The 12,646-nt window shown below is 33.2% G+C and overlaps 2 protein-coding genes across 2 annotated transcripts; one reads left to right on the forward strand and one right to left on the reverse strand.

Moving 5' to 3' along the window:
• Positions 1–293: 293 nt before the first annotated feature.
• On the reverse strand, positions 294–8,250 carry Arp1 (Actin-related protein 1). Its single transcript, XM_090118300.1, has 9 exons — positions 8,097–8,250; positions 7,804–7,868; positions 7,374–7,548; positions 6,585–6,736; positions 5,707–5,850; positions 4,924–5,089; positions 4,062–4,131; positions 2,902–3,068; positions 294–2,191 (listed from the first exon to the last, which is right to left on the reverse strand). Exons 1-9 carry the CDS (start codon positions 8,142–8,144, stop codon positions 2,048–2,050), a joined length of 1,131 nt encoding a protein of 376 aa, XP_089974426.1. The 5' UTR covers positions 8,145–8,250; the 3' UTR covers positions 294–2,047.
• A 2,984-nt stretch (positions 8,251–11,234) lies between these two features.
• On the forward strand, positions 11,235–12,634 carry O-fut2 (O-fucosyltransferase 2). Its single transcript, XM_090118093.1, has one exon. The coding sequence runs from the start codon at positions 11,328–11,330 to the stop codon at positions 12,534–12,536; it is 1,209 nt and encodes a 402-aa protein (XP_089974219.1). The 5' UTR covers positions 11,235–11,327; the 3' UTR covers positions 12,537–12,634.
• Positions 12,635–12,646: the final 12 nt, after the last annotated feature.

A 12,646-nucleotide genomic window follows, 5' to 3' on the forward strand; every position in this document is an offset into this window, starting at 1 on the left:
TGTTAGAAATAATTTGTTAATAGTTTTAGATTAATCTAAGATTATTAATTAATATTAAATTATATTTAGGAAGTACTTAGGAGATTAGACAAAAATTGAAATCTGTTATTTTCTAATTCTATTTATTGTCTTGCAAAAAAAGTTAAGCAAAATGTCGGCTAAAAATTAGTCTTACTAGGTTTTAATACTAAATCATGGATCTGCTGCTACGAGGCTGGTTCGTATGAAGAGAAAACTTAGATATACCACGGACGAAACCGGGCGGACCGCTCGTATAGAATAAAACAAAATCATAGAGAAAAAAATAATTTAATTGGAATAAAAAAATCTCTAATAAATACTTTATGAGCTTCATACATCTATGTGTTACGTGCATATATTAGTACTATTGATTTTAATTATTTCATTTTAACAATATTGCCAGATTAAAAAATGTATTCATTCTAACTTTTTTTTAGCAAAAATTTGCCAGTTAAAAATACATGCACGTACATTATTCGAACTTAACTAAAAAATTGGTCTTTATGCAAAGAAAAGTGTATAGCTGCTTATTTAATTAATAACAGAGACAATTTATAATTGTAGACTAAAAATTAGCAGAAGAAACACAGATTAGCAAACAACTGATAAGCTTGGTTTTAAATTAACATACTTCCCGTGATCTCGTCTCAGTATGAAAAATTTAAATAATACATACATTATATTTTATCTGTAACAATATATAAATACTTTTTATGCTTTTTTTATGAAAAATTGACATACAAATGTCTATGATACATGTTTTCTTAAGTTGTCTCTGCCTGTGAAATAACAACCTTGCGATATTGTAACATTTATAAATTACGTCACAGTTCAAAACATTTTTATGCTTAAATTTGTCTTTTTCACTCTTAGCTAATCTTTTATATAATAAAAATGAATCGCCAAACGTGTTTCTAACCTCAAATCTCAAGAAAGGCTGAACCAATTTCGTTAATTCATTCTCTAATATTGCTTGAAGTACAAGGATGGTTCTTATAGAGAAAACGTAAACATGTACCACGGTCGAAGCCGGGGCGGACCGTTACTATTTTATATTTTTTTTATTTTATTTATTTCAAACTGTAACGAAATTAATAATGTTGATTAATTTCCGATTATTAAGCTATTATTCGTGTTATCATAATTAGTATAACTAGTAAGCAACGCCGCAGTCAATACCAAGTGACTTGGAGCCCGTTTATACGACGTCGTTACGACCTTTTTTATCGTTGACGATATTTTTCACATATTCTTTCGAATTATGTTTTCGATTGAACTATCCGTCTGCTACAAAGTGTAGTATAGAAGTTTGTTATGTAGAAGAAATATTATAAAACACTGACTCCTTAAACATACTTCAATCATACTCGACGATATCATAAGCATACAGTCAAAAGAAACATCCATAACACACTATTTTTCATGTATTTGTAATTGAAAAACTAGTAATATTAAGCCAAATTATCTTATCATTGAAATATGCTGGTAAATTATTTATTTTGTGTATTTTGACGATTCAAAAGTGTTTCTAAACGAAGTCTAGTTGAATAAATAAATATTTGAGCTATGCTATCTATTCTTGCTCTATCTCACTTTACCTCACGCTATATTCTTAAGGTGTGACAGAGAAAAACGATTGTATGAATACGTGTTTGAAGCTTCATATCGTAAAAATAGCACCTCAATATAAGGCATGTCAAATGAAAAAATATTAACAATACCAAAATAAGTACAATATTAATATGTAAAATGAAGTGGTAAAAATGTGAACGTAGTTTTTTTGTTTTTTGAAAATCGTTCAACAATGGAAATCTTTATTATCAGTGCGTAGAAGAAGCTATTATTTAAAAAATACCCTTAGCTAGTAAATATTTCCTTAAATGCCAGTATCTATGAATAATTACAAAACATTTCTTAATTGAAACTACAACAATCTCACGATTCACTCAAAAGATCGTCACGACACATCGTGTCGTATAAACGGGCGTTAAATTCATAGCGAATAATTTAAATACATTAAAATAAATTAGAATGTCTTGCGATGCACAGCCCTGTGGCCCTCTTCATCATACTCTCGTTTCGAGACCCACATCTTTCTGAACGTGTCTAATGACGCGAGAATCGAACCCCCGATCCACGTTGAGTATAGACGCTCTTGTGGTGCTGAGATCTGGAAAGAAAACATTAAAATAATATGAAAAGTAGAACAATGTGAGAAATTCAGCTTTTTTAAAGCCGATTCATCAAAATCTATATATATAAAACTCAAAGGTGACTGAAAAAGTGATCTATCAACGCACAACCCAAACCACTGGACGTATCGGGCTGAAATTTGGCATGCAGGTAGATGTTAGGACGTAGGCATCCGCTAAGAAAAGATTTCCCGAAAGTCTTGCGGGAACGGGGAAAAACGGGGATGCACGTACAAAGTAGTGGGCGCAAGCTAGTTGTACCATATTTTTAATATCCACATTATCAGACGCCTTATCTCCACTATCAGACGATCTTACCAGACACTGTTATTCACATTCATAAAAACCTTACCCTACTTTTCATATTCTTAAATGTTAATAATATGATTTATCTCTCTTCTACTTGCCCGACACCTCATCTCCTTTACTTTACTACTAAGCCACTTTTTACAGACCACTTCTAATTAATCAGACTCTCACCCTAATCTTCATATCCTTAGGCACCAGACGCCTTATATCTACCATCAGACCATTTTAATAGACATAATTGTAATCACAAGATAATACAAAACATACCCTAATCTTCATATCGTTAAGTACCAGACGCTTCATCTCCACCAACAGAGGATCTTACCAGACCCTTGATGCCATTTTCTTACAGCCTACATCATATTAAACAGTATTTTACCCTAATCTTCATATCCTTAGGTGCCAGACGCCTGATCTCCGCGAGCAGACGGTCCCCAAACCCGCGGAACAGCGTCGAACCGCCGCTCAGCACTATGTTCTGGTAGAGAACTTTGCGCAGATCCATGTCAGACTTTTGTATAGCGAACATTAGGACTTCGTGGAGGCCTGGAATATTTAATTTGAAATGTTATAAAAAAAAACTGCTATAGAACAAATACTTAGCCCTAAAGGGCTATTCTTATTTTTAAATTAATAAATTTTATATTTATGTAATGTACTAGATTTCTGCCCGCGGCTTCGCCAGCGTTTGCAAAGGAAAACCCGCATAGTTCCCGTTCCCGTGGGATTTCCGGGATAAAAACTATCCTATGTGTTAATCCAAGTTACCCTCTATATGTGTGCTAAATTTCATTGTAATCGGTTCAGTAGTTTTTACGTGAAAGAGTAACAAACATCCATACATCCATACATCCTTACAAACTTTCGCCTTTATAATATATATTAGATATTAGATTACACATTTATTGCTATTTACTACTACTATAACTAAATATTTGCTGGTAGGAAAGGAAATGCAAGAAGATTATGTGATAGTGCAAAAGTGCAACAGAAAAGTATTTTCTTTTATTCAATCCGCTTCAAAAAGTGTAATGCAACAGTATTAATATGGAATATGAATATGAGTAAAAAACGAAGCCTATTACAGTATTAAGGAATATATGGACGATAAAAACCCATGGAGGGTTGTCGGGTAAAGACCACAGGACAGTTCTTTGGCATATTATGATAATATATGATGTTACATATTATATATATATATATATATATATATATGTATATATATATATAAAACTAACATGATTTAAAAGAGCAACTATGGAGTTTGTTGCCGGTTCTTCTCCGTAGATACTGCTTTCTGAATCGGTGGTAAATGTTAAAAATATGTAATGACGTTTCAAAAGTGCTTCTCGAAGAAGTCTAATTGAATAAATAAATGTTTGAGTTTGAATTTAATTTCTTTGCATATATTACAATGTTCAAAATCACCTTTTAAAATTATTTGATTAAATATAAGCTGTAAATTTTAAATGTAAGTTATCTGTGTAAATTTAAGTGAATCAGTTGTAAGTGTAAGTGACGGTTGAATTATAATCATACCTTCACATTCTTCACCAATAAGATCTGGTCGGAATAAAACTTCTGGCGCACGGAACCTCGCTGGTCCAATCTGTGTATAGGAATAAAATATAATTATTTAGAAGTAGTTTTAAAAATTGCAAATAAAAATTGATACAATACGATTATTTCTTTTATTTTCAACATTTTCGACATTAATAATTGTAGAAAATAGTCAGTTTCCAAAAGAACTCCATAAAAAAAATCTAAAGCTATTTTTGTTCTCTTTTATCTCAACAAACTTGAAAAAACACTGTCTCTAAAAACACAGTTGTATTCCTTATGGCACATACAGAAAAACAGACAAAAATTCACGCCCCAAGTATTCTTTAAAAATATTCTATGTACAGATTTGACTTTCCTACGATTTTATTATACTAGCTTTCCGCCCGCGTTTTCACAAAAACCCGCATAGTTCCCGTTCCCGTGGGTTTTCCGGGATAAAACCTATCATATGTGTTAATCCAAGTTACCCTCTATATATGTGCTTAATTTCATTGTAATCGGTTCAGTAGTATTTGCGTGAAAGAGTAACAAACATACTCAATACTCATACATCCATCCTCACAAACTTTCGCATTTATAATATTAGTAGGAAGTAGGTTAGGATGCATAGATATTCTCAATAAGTATTATAATAGTGCGTGTACTAGTGTACATACGTAAGAAGTGAAACTTCTTGATGACCTTATTTTTAAAAAAATAATTTACTATAATATGCAACTTTACAGAAATACGTCGAATCACGCGTGGTAGGGATAAGAAAAAGATGGCGCGTAACGAAAAAATGTTACACTAAATTTTTATCCCGATAAAGAAGTTTCACTTCAATAAATATATCTACCTCCAACTGAGTCCCATCAGGCAGTGTATAATGTGCTCGTTCAGAATCCAGGGTCTCCTCTTTGAGAGGGTTCGGAGACAGGTAGCATGCTCTTTCCTTGATCGCTTTCACTATTTCTAGTTCTGCTGATGTACGGAGGTTTACACCCTCTTTGCGGAGGAGCAGCCTGTAAGAGGGTTTTTTTTTAAATGAGCTTTTTAACATTCTTATATTAGCTTTAACCGCCTCCTTGGTACAGTGGTTGACGCGTGAGCGTAACACCGAGAGGTCCTGGGTTCGATTCCCGGTGGAGGGGGAGAAAATAAAAATGTCTCGGTCTGGCAAGACACAGAAGGCTGATCACTTACTTGTCCCTAAAGAAAATCGATCAGTGAAACACATGTATAATGTCGTCATGGCAATACCGTCACGTCATACAGTAAGGCGACAATTTCGGTATCTTTGAATCTGTTTTTTTTTAAGAATCTTGCTATTGCTTGCTTAACAATGTAAAACAATTTATATACATATTATAAATATATATTATTCTTCTAATTGCCTTTCATTCAACAACTACTAACCAAAAGGCAAATTGGTGACCCCAGACTTTACACGAAGTCATAAGAATATACAAAATGAAAATAGAGCTCCGTCAGCAAGCCCAGCGTCCGAGTTAGCAAGAGTAACACTAGAATACCGAAATTTTGGTGCGATCAAGCTCGCTTATGGTTTGTGCAGTGTGAAGCCAACTTAACAACTCAAAAATTAATGTATAAAATAATTAAATATTTCTAGATTACTCACCTCAAATACCTAGTGACGTCACGTCCTGCTACATCCACCCGCATGATACTATGGGGCATAGCGAACCCTTCGTAAATAGGAACAGAGTGGGTGACCCCGTCACCTGAGTCTAAAACCACACCTGTAGTGCGGCCTGTTGCGTATCTGTGGGATAAATGTATAAATGTAACTATATGACCCGACAGACGTCCTATCTTCGCGAAAATTGGCAAACCCGTGAAATTTAAATATAAGGTATTTTCGAATTTTCTTAATTTTTAGTGCAAATTTCTTGAGTTTTTTTTACATAAGATCCTTCAACAATAATCCTTTGACAATAATGAACACATCAAAATAGGAATTATCTAAATCGGTCCTACCGTTCATGCGTGATGTCGAAAATTTTATTACACATTAAGAAATTGTGATTTTAAACGCGATTTATTCATTACTAGCTGTGCTCCGCGGTTTCACCCGCGTGGCTCCGCTCCTTTTGGTCTTAGCGTGAAGATTATAGCCTATAGCCTTCCTGGATAAATGGGCTATCTAACACTGAAAGAATTTTTCAAATCGGACCAGTAATTCAAGATGAGATTAGCGCGTTCAAACAAACAAACTCTTCAGCTTTATAATAATTTATATACGTACAACCGCTTGTCTGGAAGAAATCGCTATTTAGCTATAAGACCGCTGTTTATTACAATGTATCCTAGCCCCTAAGACACAATTATAAGACACAATATCCTAGCCCTTAAGACACAATTTGTAATTTATTTAAAGCAATAACAAAATATTACCCCTTAATACCATTTTTCATAGCGAGACAGTGTGACACAGAAAATTAGCATCAAAAATACAAAAAACTTATACAAAAGCTATTAATAATTAAAAACACTCACAAACTAAGCACAGCCTGCATGGACAGGAACAACGCTGGCACATTGAAGGTCTCAAAGAAAACCTCCGCGGCCTTCTCTCTATTCCTGCGCGGGTTTAGCGGAGCCTCCGTGAGCAGAACCGGGTGCTCCTCTGAGAATGTTGATAGTTGGTCCTGGAATAAATGAAAAAACAAATAAAATTACAATATTAAAAAAAGATTGTTTGTGCCAGGTAGCAAATGCAAAGGCATATATAACATTAGTGAAAGTGGAAACTGAAATGTCTTGGCTTTTGTATGAAAACTTAACGAAACCCTAATCTATTTCAGTACAAAAATTGAGCGAAATCGCATAGACTTTGTTAGATAAATTCATTCCAACATTACAGCAACAAATGCTATTGCTAATGCTATGGATGTAGCTATTTGAGTATGATATTTCGATGGCCAGCTTCAATATTTGGATAGTTACATGGAAATTGTTATTTTAATATATAAAATAGGTAATTAAATTACGAATATATTTGAGCCAAGTTTTTAACTGAGATAGATTAGGTTTTGTCGAGTAATATGCATACACAAAAGCTCATCTATTAGTGTCAGACTTGAGAATCGTGACTCAATTTTTTTTTGGAAATTCGCTGCACGTGTCAGAAGTGAATCTGACTAAAACAGTGAAAAAAAAAGGCAAGATTCAAAGGTGACGGCATTGCCATAAGTCGACCTTTAAATTTTACTCTCAATGCCTAAATAAGTTTCACTTCCAAAACCGTTATCCATAAAATTCAAATTCATAAGTAATAAAGCTCACCTTGCTATAAATATAATTCCACACGCGTTCCATATCGTTCCAATCTGTGACGATACCATGTTCCATGGGGTACTTAATGCTGAGCAGGCCTCTGTGCTCTTCCGCCCGTGGCCCCACAAATAGTTCGCCCTCTAGGGCTCCGGCCATCACACGAATGTGTTTAGGACGGCCAATACTAGAAAAAAAAAATAATAAAAATTTAATTTTTTTTTCCATGTTAGATAGCCCATATATCGAGGGAGGCTATATATCATCACACTAAGACCAACAGGAGCAGAGCAATGCGGGTGAAACCGCGGAGCACAGCTAGTTATAGAAGCATACTATTAGTGAAAGCCATACATATTGACCCAGTAGTTATAGAGTTTCATAACACACAAAAAAATCATCTAATATTGCAGATACAGTAATATAGTGCTTTAAAACTTACTAATTTGGGAATCTGCATTTTGGTATTTGGTCGCCAGCGAATCCTGCTTTTATAACTCCGGAACCCTGAAATTAATATTCAATTCGTAACTCCTAGACGATTTCTGTTATGAGTTATGACTCATCTTTGTTAAGAATTCAGAAATGTATTATAAAAATATATGTCCTTGTTTAGAAGTCTTAATAAGAAAGAGATAATTTTTATATATTGTACAACAAAAAACACTGCCTAAAAGTATACTTCTGAGGTGTGCCAATACGGCATAAAAATAATAAATAAAACGGTTACTTTACATTATCTATAACGACCGGTTGGTTAACTATAACATCGTTTAACTCCATTTTCACTGTTAAGACAAATAAATATTATTTATAATGGTAAATTTTAATAGAAGCCGAAAATTTTTAATCACACATTCATTCGGTGTATTGAAAAATGACATCACAATTGACGTATTGCCATTTTGAATAAATTAACCAATTTGTCAAACTTTGCCATATTGAAAATATATTCAATATTAATATATGGTACGGGAGCTATTAACGTTAAAAAAAAAGTCATTTTAGTATAGTTGGTTTTTTGATATACTGTTCCTCTTGCTATTTCGGTTAGAGTCCGGGCTGTCTGGCTGGTCGCAGTGGTTGCGTTTTTTAGTGCGCATCTCATCTGCACAGGATAATTTCCTTAATTTAAAGTCATTTTTTAACGCGTAATTTTTAATATTTTGCCTTTAGATAGATCCATCAGACATAATTTTTTTATTGCAAGACGTTTTTTTCGTTGTTAAATAGGTGCCAGACGCAATTTTTTATTTCGTTTTTATAAAAAATTCAAATTATTTTAGAATGTCTGTAAATTTCATATTATGTTCTTCAAACATAATATAATCTAAAATTAATTAGCCAGACGCTAATTCGATTGTTAAGTATTAAATACGTACAAATAAAAACGTAGTGAAAGTAGGTAAGTATAACAATTTGATGATTGTGTATATGGAGAGATAGTTTAAAGTGCAAGAGAGATAGAAAGGGTCGGCCGCGAAAATTAAATAACAATAAAAAATAACTTTTTTTTTTCGAAAATATAAGATACATAGAAATTGAATTGTCCCTACTCTAGGATTCCCTGTGTTGTGGGAACAAGTACCTTCCATTGGTACATTTTATTCCTTAGGCTAAAAAATAAACTATTAGGGTACATCAACAATCTTCTATACAAAACAATTTTTTTATTACTTAACTATTAAGTTATGGGTTTAAATGAAAACAGCGATTACATAAACTTATTTATATTGTTTCCAATAGCACATTGCCTAATACCACACATTACACACCGCGTACAAGAAGAAAAAGAACCACAGACAAAATACAGTGTTGCCAATACAAGTTAAATTTTCTAATATATATCTAATATTAACTAGCGACCCGCCCGGCCCTGGCTTCGCACAGGTGCAATGCTGATACTAAATACACTACAGAAAAACTGTGAACGTTGAATATAAAAACATAGCGGCCCGCTCCGGCTTCGCACGGGTATAAAATATATAGCCGGGCGGCCGGCTGGTACCGCCGCAAACGCTACGTCCCGCAATTTTTAAATCTGTAATATCTTCGAAAATATTCACTTAAATCATACGGTGTAAAGGGCCATATAGATCTATATTAAATGAACAATGTATTCAAGGTCTTTAATTGGTTAAGGATTAATGCTGTATTGGTTAAAATCGCTTCGAAAATTAGCCATTATTTGTCGTAAAAAGTAAATGACAAAAAAAGTTATTGTGGGTTATCCATAAGAGATAGACATATACCATCACGGACTTTTCTGTAGACCTTTTCAATGTGTACTATAGTTAGTACATTATTTTGATAAAACTCGTAGGGTGCCTGCGTTTGCACTGTAAGTGGAAAAAATATAATTATTTACGAAATCACATTAGAAACCTCAAAAATAACAGTACTTCTCCACTATTTAATGGATGTTATTATACATATAAACCCCCCACTTGAATCACTCTATCTATTTAAAAAAACCACATCAAAATCCGTTGCGTAGTTTCAAAGATTTAAAGAGACATAGGGACAGAGAAAGCGACTTTGTTTTATACTATGTAGTGATGATGATAACAATATTAATTCATTAATCTTAATTCTTAATATATATACATAAATCTCGTGTCATAATGTTTGTCCTCAATGGACTCCTAAACCACTTAACCGATTATAATAAAATTCGCACACCATGTGCAGTTCGATCCAACTTGAGAGATAGGATAGTTTATACATGTAGGTACCATACGGGCGAAGCCGGGGCGGACCGCTAGTATACCTATATAAATTCATGCTAATTACTTTAGTTAAATTCAATACAAGCTTAAACATGCGAGTGTGTGTGTGTTCACGTGTGTGTGTCGTGTGTGGTGTGGTGTGTGTGTGTTGTGTGTGTGTATGTGTGTACATCAATATTGAAACAAACTTTCTAGTTGTTTACAGATGATGGAATATTGGAAAACAATAACAATTCCTTAGACGATAACATAAATAATTCTGACAGTGTGAGGAAAGATGATGATGATGATGATTATGAAGATGGCTTTTTAAATTTGACAATGTAATTGTTTAACCTTCATTGATAAAGTTTTTATTCCATTCTTTTCAATGTATGGTAACTTTAATTTATTTTTCACTTTTATGTTTATTTTTTTTCATTTTAGCTTTTATTTATAAGAACAAGTGTAAATAATATTGTATTCTTGCAATTATTTCCTGTCGCATAGTTAAAATACACTAGCTGATGAGCTGCATGCTTCATTACTTTTTTTTATTTATACACATTATTTAATACTTAACAATCGAATTAGCGTCTGGCTAATTAATTTTAGATTATATTATGTTTGAAGAACATAATATGAAATTTACAGACATTCTAAAATAATTTGAATTTTTTATAAAAACGAAATAAAAAATTGCGTCTGGCACCTATTTAACAACGAAAAAAACGTCTTGCAATAAAAAAATTATGTCTAATGGATCTATCTAAAGGTAAAATATTAAAAATTACGCGTTAAAAAATGACTTTAAATTAAGGAAATTATCCTGTGCAGATGAGATGCGCACTAAAAAACGCAACCACTGCGACCAGCCAGACAGCCCGGACTCTAACCGAAATAGCAAGAGGAACAGTATATCAAAGAACCAACTATACTAAAATGCTCACTTGTCAACGTTGGTAGCTCCTATACGAATATTAATTGTTTTCAAATGCTCAAAAATGTTTGCAGTATTATTATTATTATTTTATGCCATTAACTTATTTATATAGCTAATAAGCCTTTAATAAGGTCTCAAAGAGTTATTTTATATTATCTTTATTCTTTTAGAAATAACAAAATATTGTAATCTGGCAAAACCTTAAAAAAAAGAATACTGTCAAAGTTTGTCTTTCTTCAGCTTGTGTTTATAAAAATATTTACATTATTTTACGCTTTTTTTGAATGAAATATGAAATAAATCAAAGGTGTAACTATGTCTCAATTATTACAAATTGTATTTCTACTAGCTACAATAACTATTGCTCATAATTCTGAAGATTTCTGTAGTATTGAAGACAAATCCTGTGGTCATGATATTTCCGATGATAAATACATATTTTACGACGTGAATCCCCCTGAAGGGTTCAATTTGAGACGCGATGTTTACATGAGATTCGCAATAATGTTAGCAGAAGCAAATAAAATCAACAAAAAGGATAATTGGAAACTAGTTTTGCCACCTTGGAAGAATTTGTATCATTGGAGAACTCAGTCTTCAAGAAGCCCTCCTCTGTCTTGGAGTCACTTTTTTGACATTAATTCTCTCAAATCCTTCGCCCCAGTCGTCGAATTACACGAAGTATTTGATAAAACAAAAGGAAAAACATTAAAAATCGATCGTGTTTACGTTTTACAAAATTTTGCTGACGCTTTTGAAAACGGTGTTTTTACTGATAAATGGGAGATAAGCAGTGGGTGTGCATATGATGGATTTTGGGGCTATAGCAATGTGACAGCAAACGAGATTGAATGCGTGAATTTTCAGGGCAAAATCTCGAAATTATGGGAGCTAATTGCTTTACACCCATCTGACAGATTTGTCATGTTTGCACACGGCGAAATACCGCTACATGATACGTATGGAACAAAGAAGTTCTGGGATTGTAGACGAAGCATGAAATTTAGCGACAACCTCATTACAAGGGCCGAAGAATTCATTTCAAAGTACTTGAACTGCGACACAAAATTGTGTAACAATTATGCTAGCGTTCACTGGAGACGGCAGGACTTCGCGCGATACCGTAAAAACGACGTCCCATCTATCAAAGGAACTGCAAAACAGATAGACAAGCAAATAAAACAATTCAATTCATACATAAATAGAGTATTTATAGCTACAGACGCAGATATGACATCATTACGGCAGTTAGAACTTGAATTAACGCAGTTAGGATATCATATACACTATTATGTGCCTTCTAAAGCTGATTTAGACAAATACAAAGACGGTGGAGTCGCTATAATTGATCAAATCATTTGTTCACACGCAGCATACTTCATAGGAACGCATGAAAGTACCTTCACATTTAGAATACAGGAGGAGAGAGAGATTCTAGGACATGGAAGTAGAACAACTTTTAATAGATTGTGCCCAGATAAAGGGCAGTGTGAGAAACCTTCTAAATGGACTATTGTTCATTGATAGGTGTTTTTAATTTTAATTTAAGCTATGTACAATACTCATGTGCCATGTATTCAACCAAAGTTTTGTTTTAAGAAAATAAAGATTTTTTTTGACTATTTGAATTCTTA

The sequence above is a fragment of the Colias eurytheme genome, chromosome 29 (assembly GCF_061535395.1).
Source record: "Colias eurytheme isolate Ceu_HAF_F1 chromosome 29, ilColEury1 Martin Lab GWU primary, whole genome shotgun sequence".
Lineage (NCBI taxonomy): Eukaryota > Metazoa > Arthropoda > Insecta > Lepidoptera > Pieridae > Colias > Colias eurytheme.

Excerpts from the sequence above, each read along its gene's own strand:
- Arp1 (XM_090118300.1), bottom strand. The coding sequence starts at position 8,144 with ATGGAGTTAAACGATGTTATAGTTAACCAACCGGTCGTTATAGATAAT. Across the intron at positions 6,737-7,373 it reads GGAATTATATTTATAGCAAG|GACCAACTATCAACATTCTC; the intron begins GTGAGCTTTATT and ends CATTTATTCCAG. Across the intron at positions 5,851-6,584 it reads ATGCAGGCTGTGCTTAGTTT|ATACGCAACAGGCCGCACTA; the intron begins GTGAGTGTTTTT and ends TTTATCCCACAG.
- O-fut2 (XM_090118093.1), top strand. The coding sequence starts at position 11,328 with ATGTCTCAATTATTACAAATTGTATTTCTACTAGCTACAATAACTATT.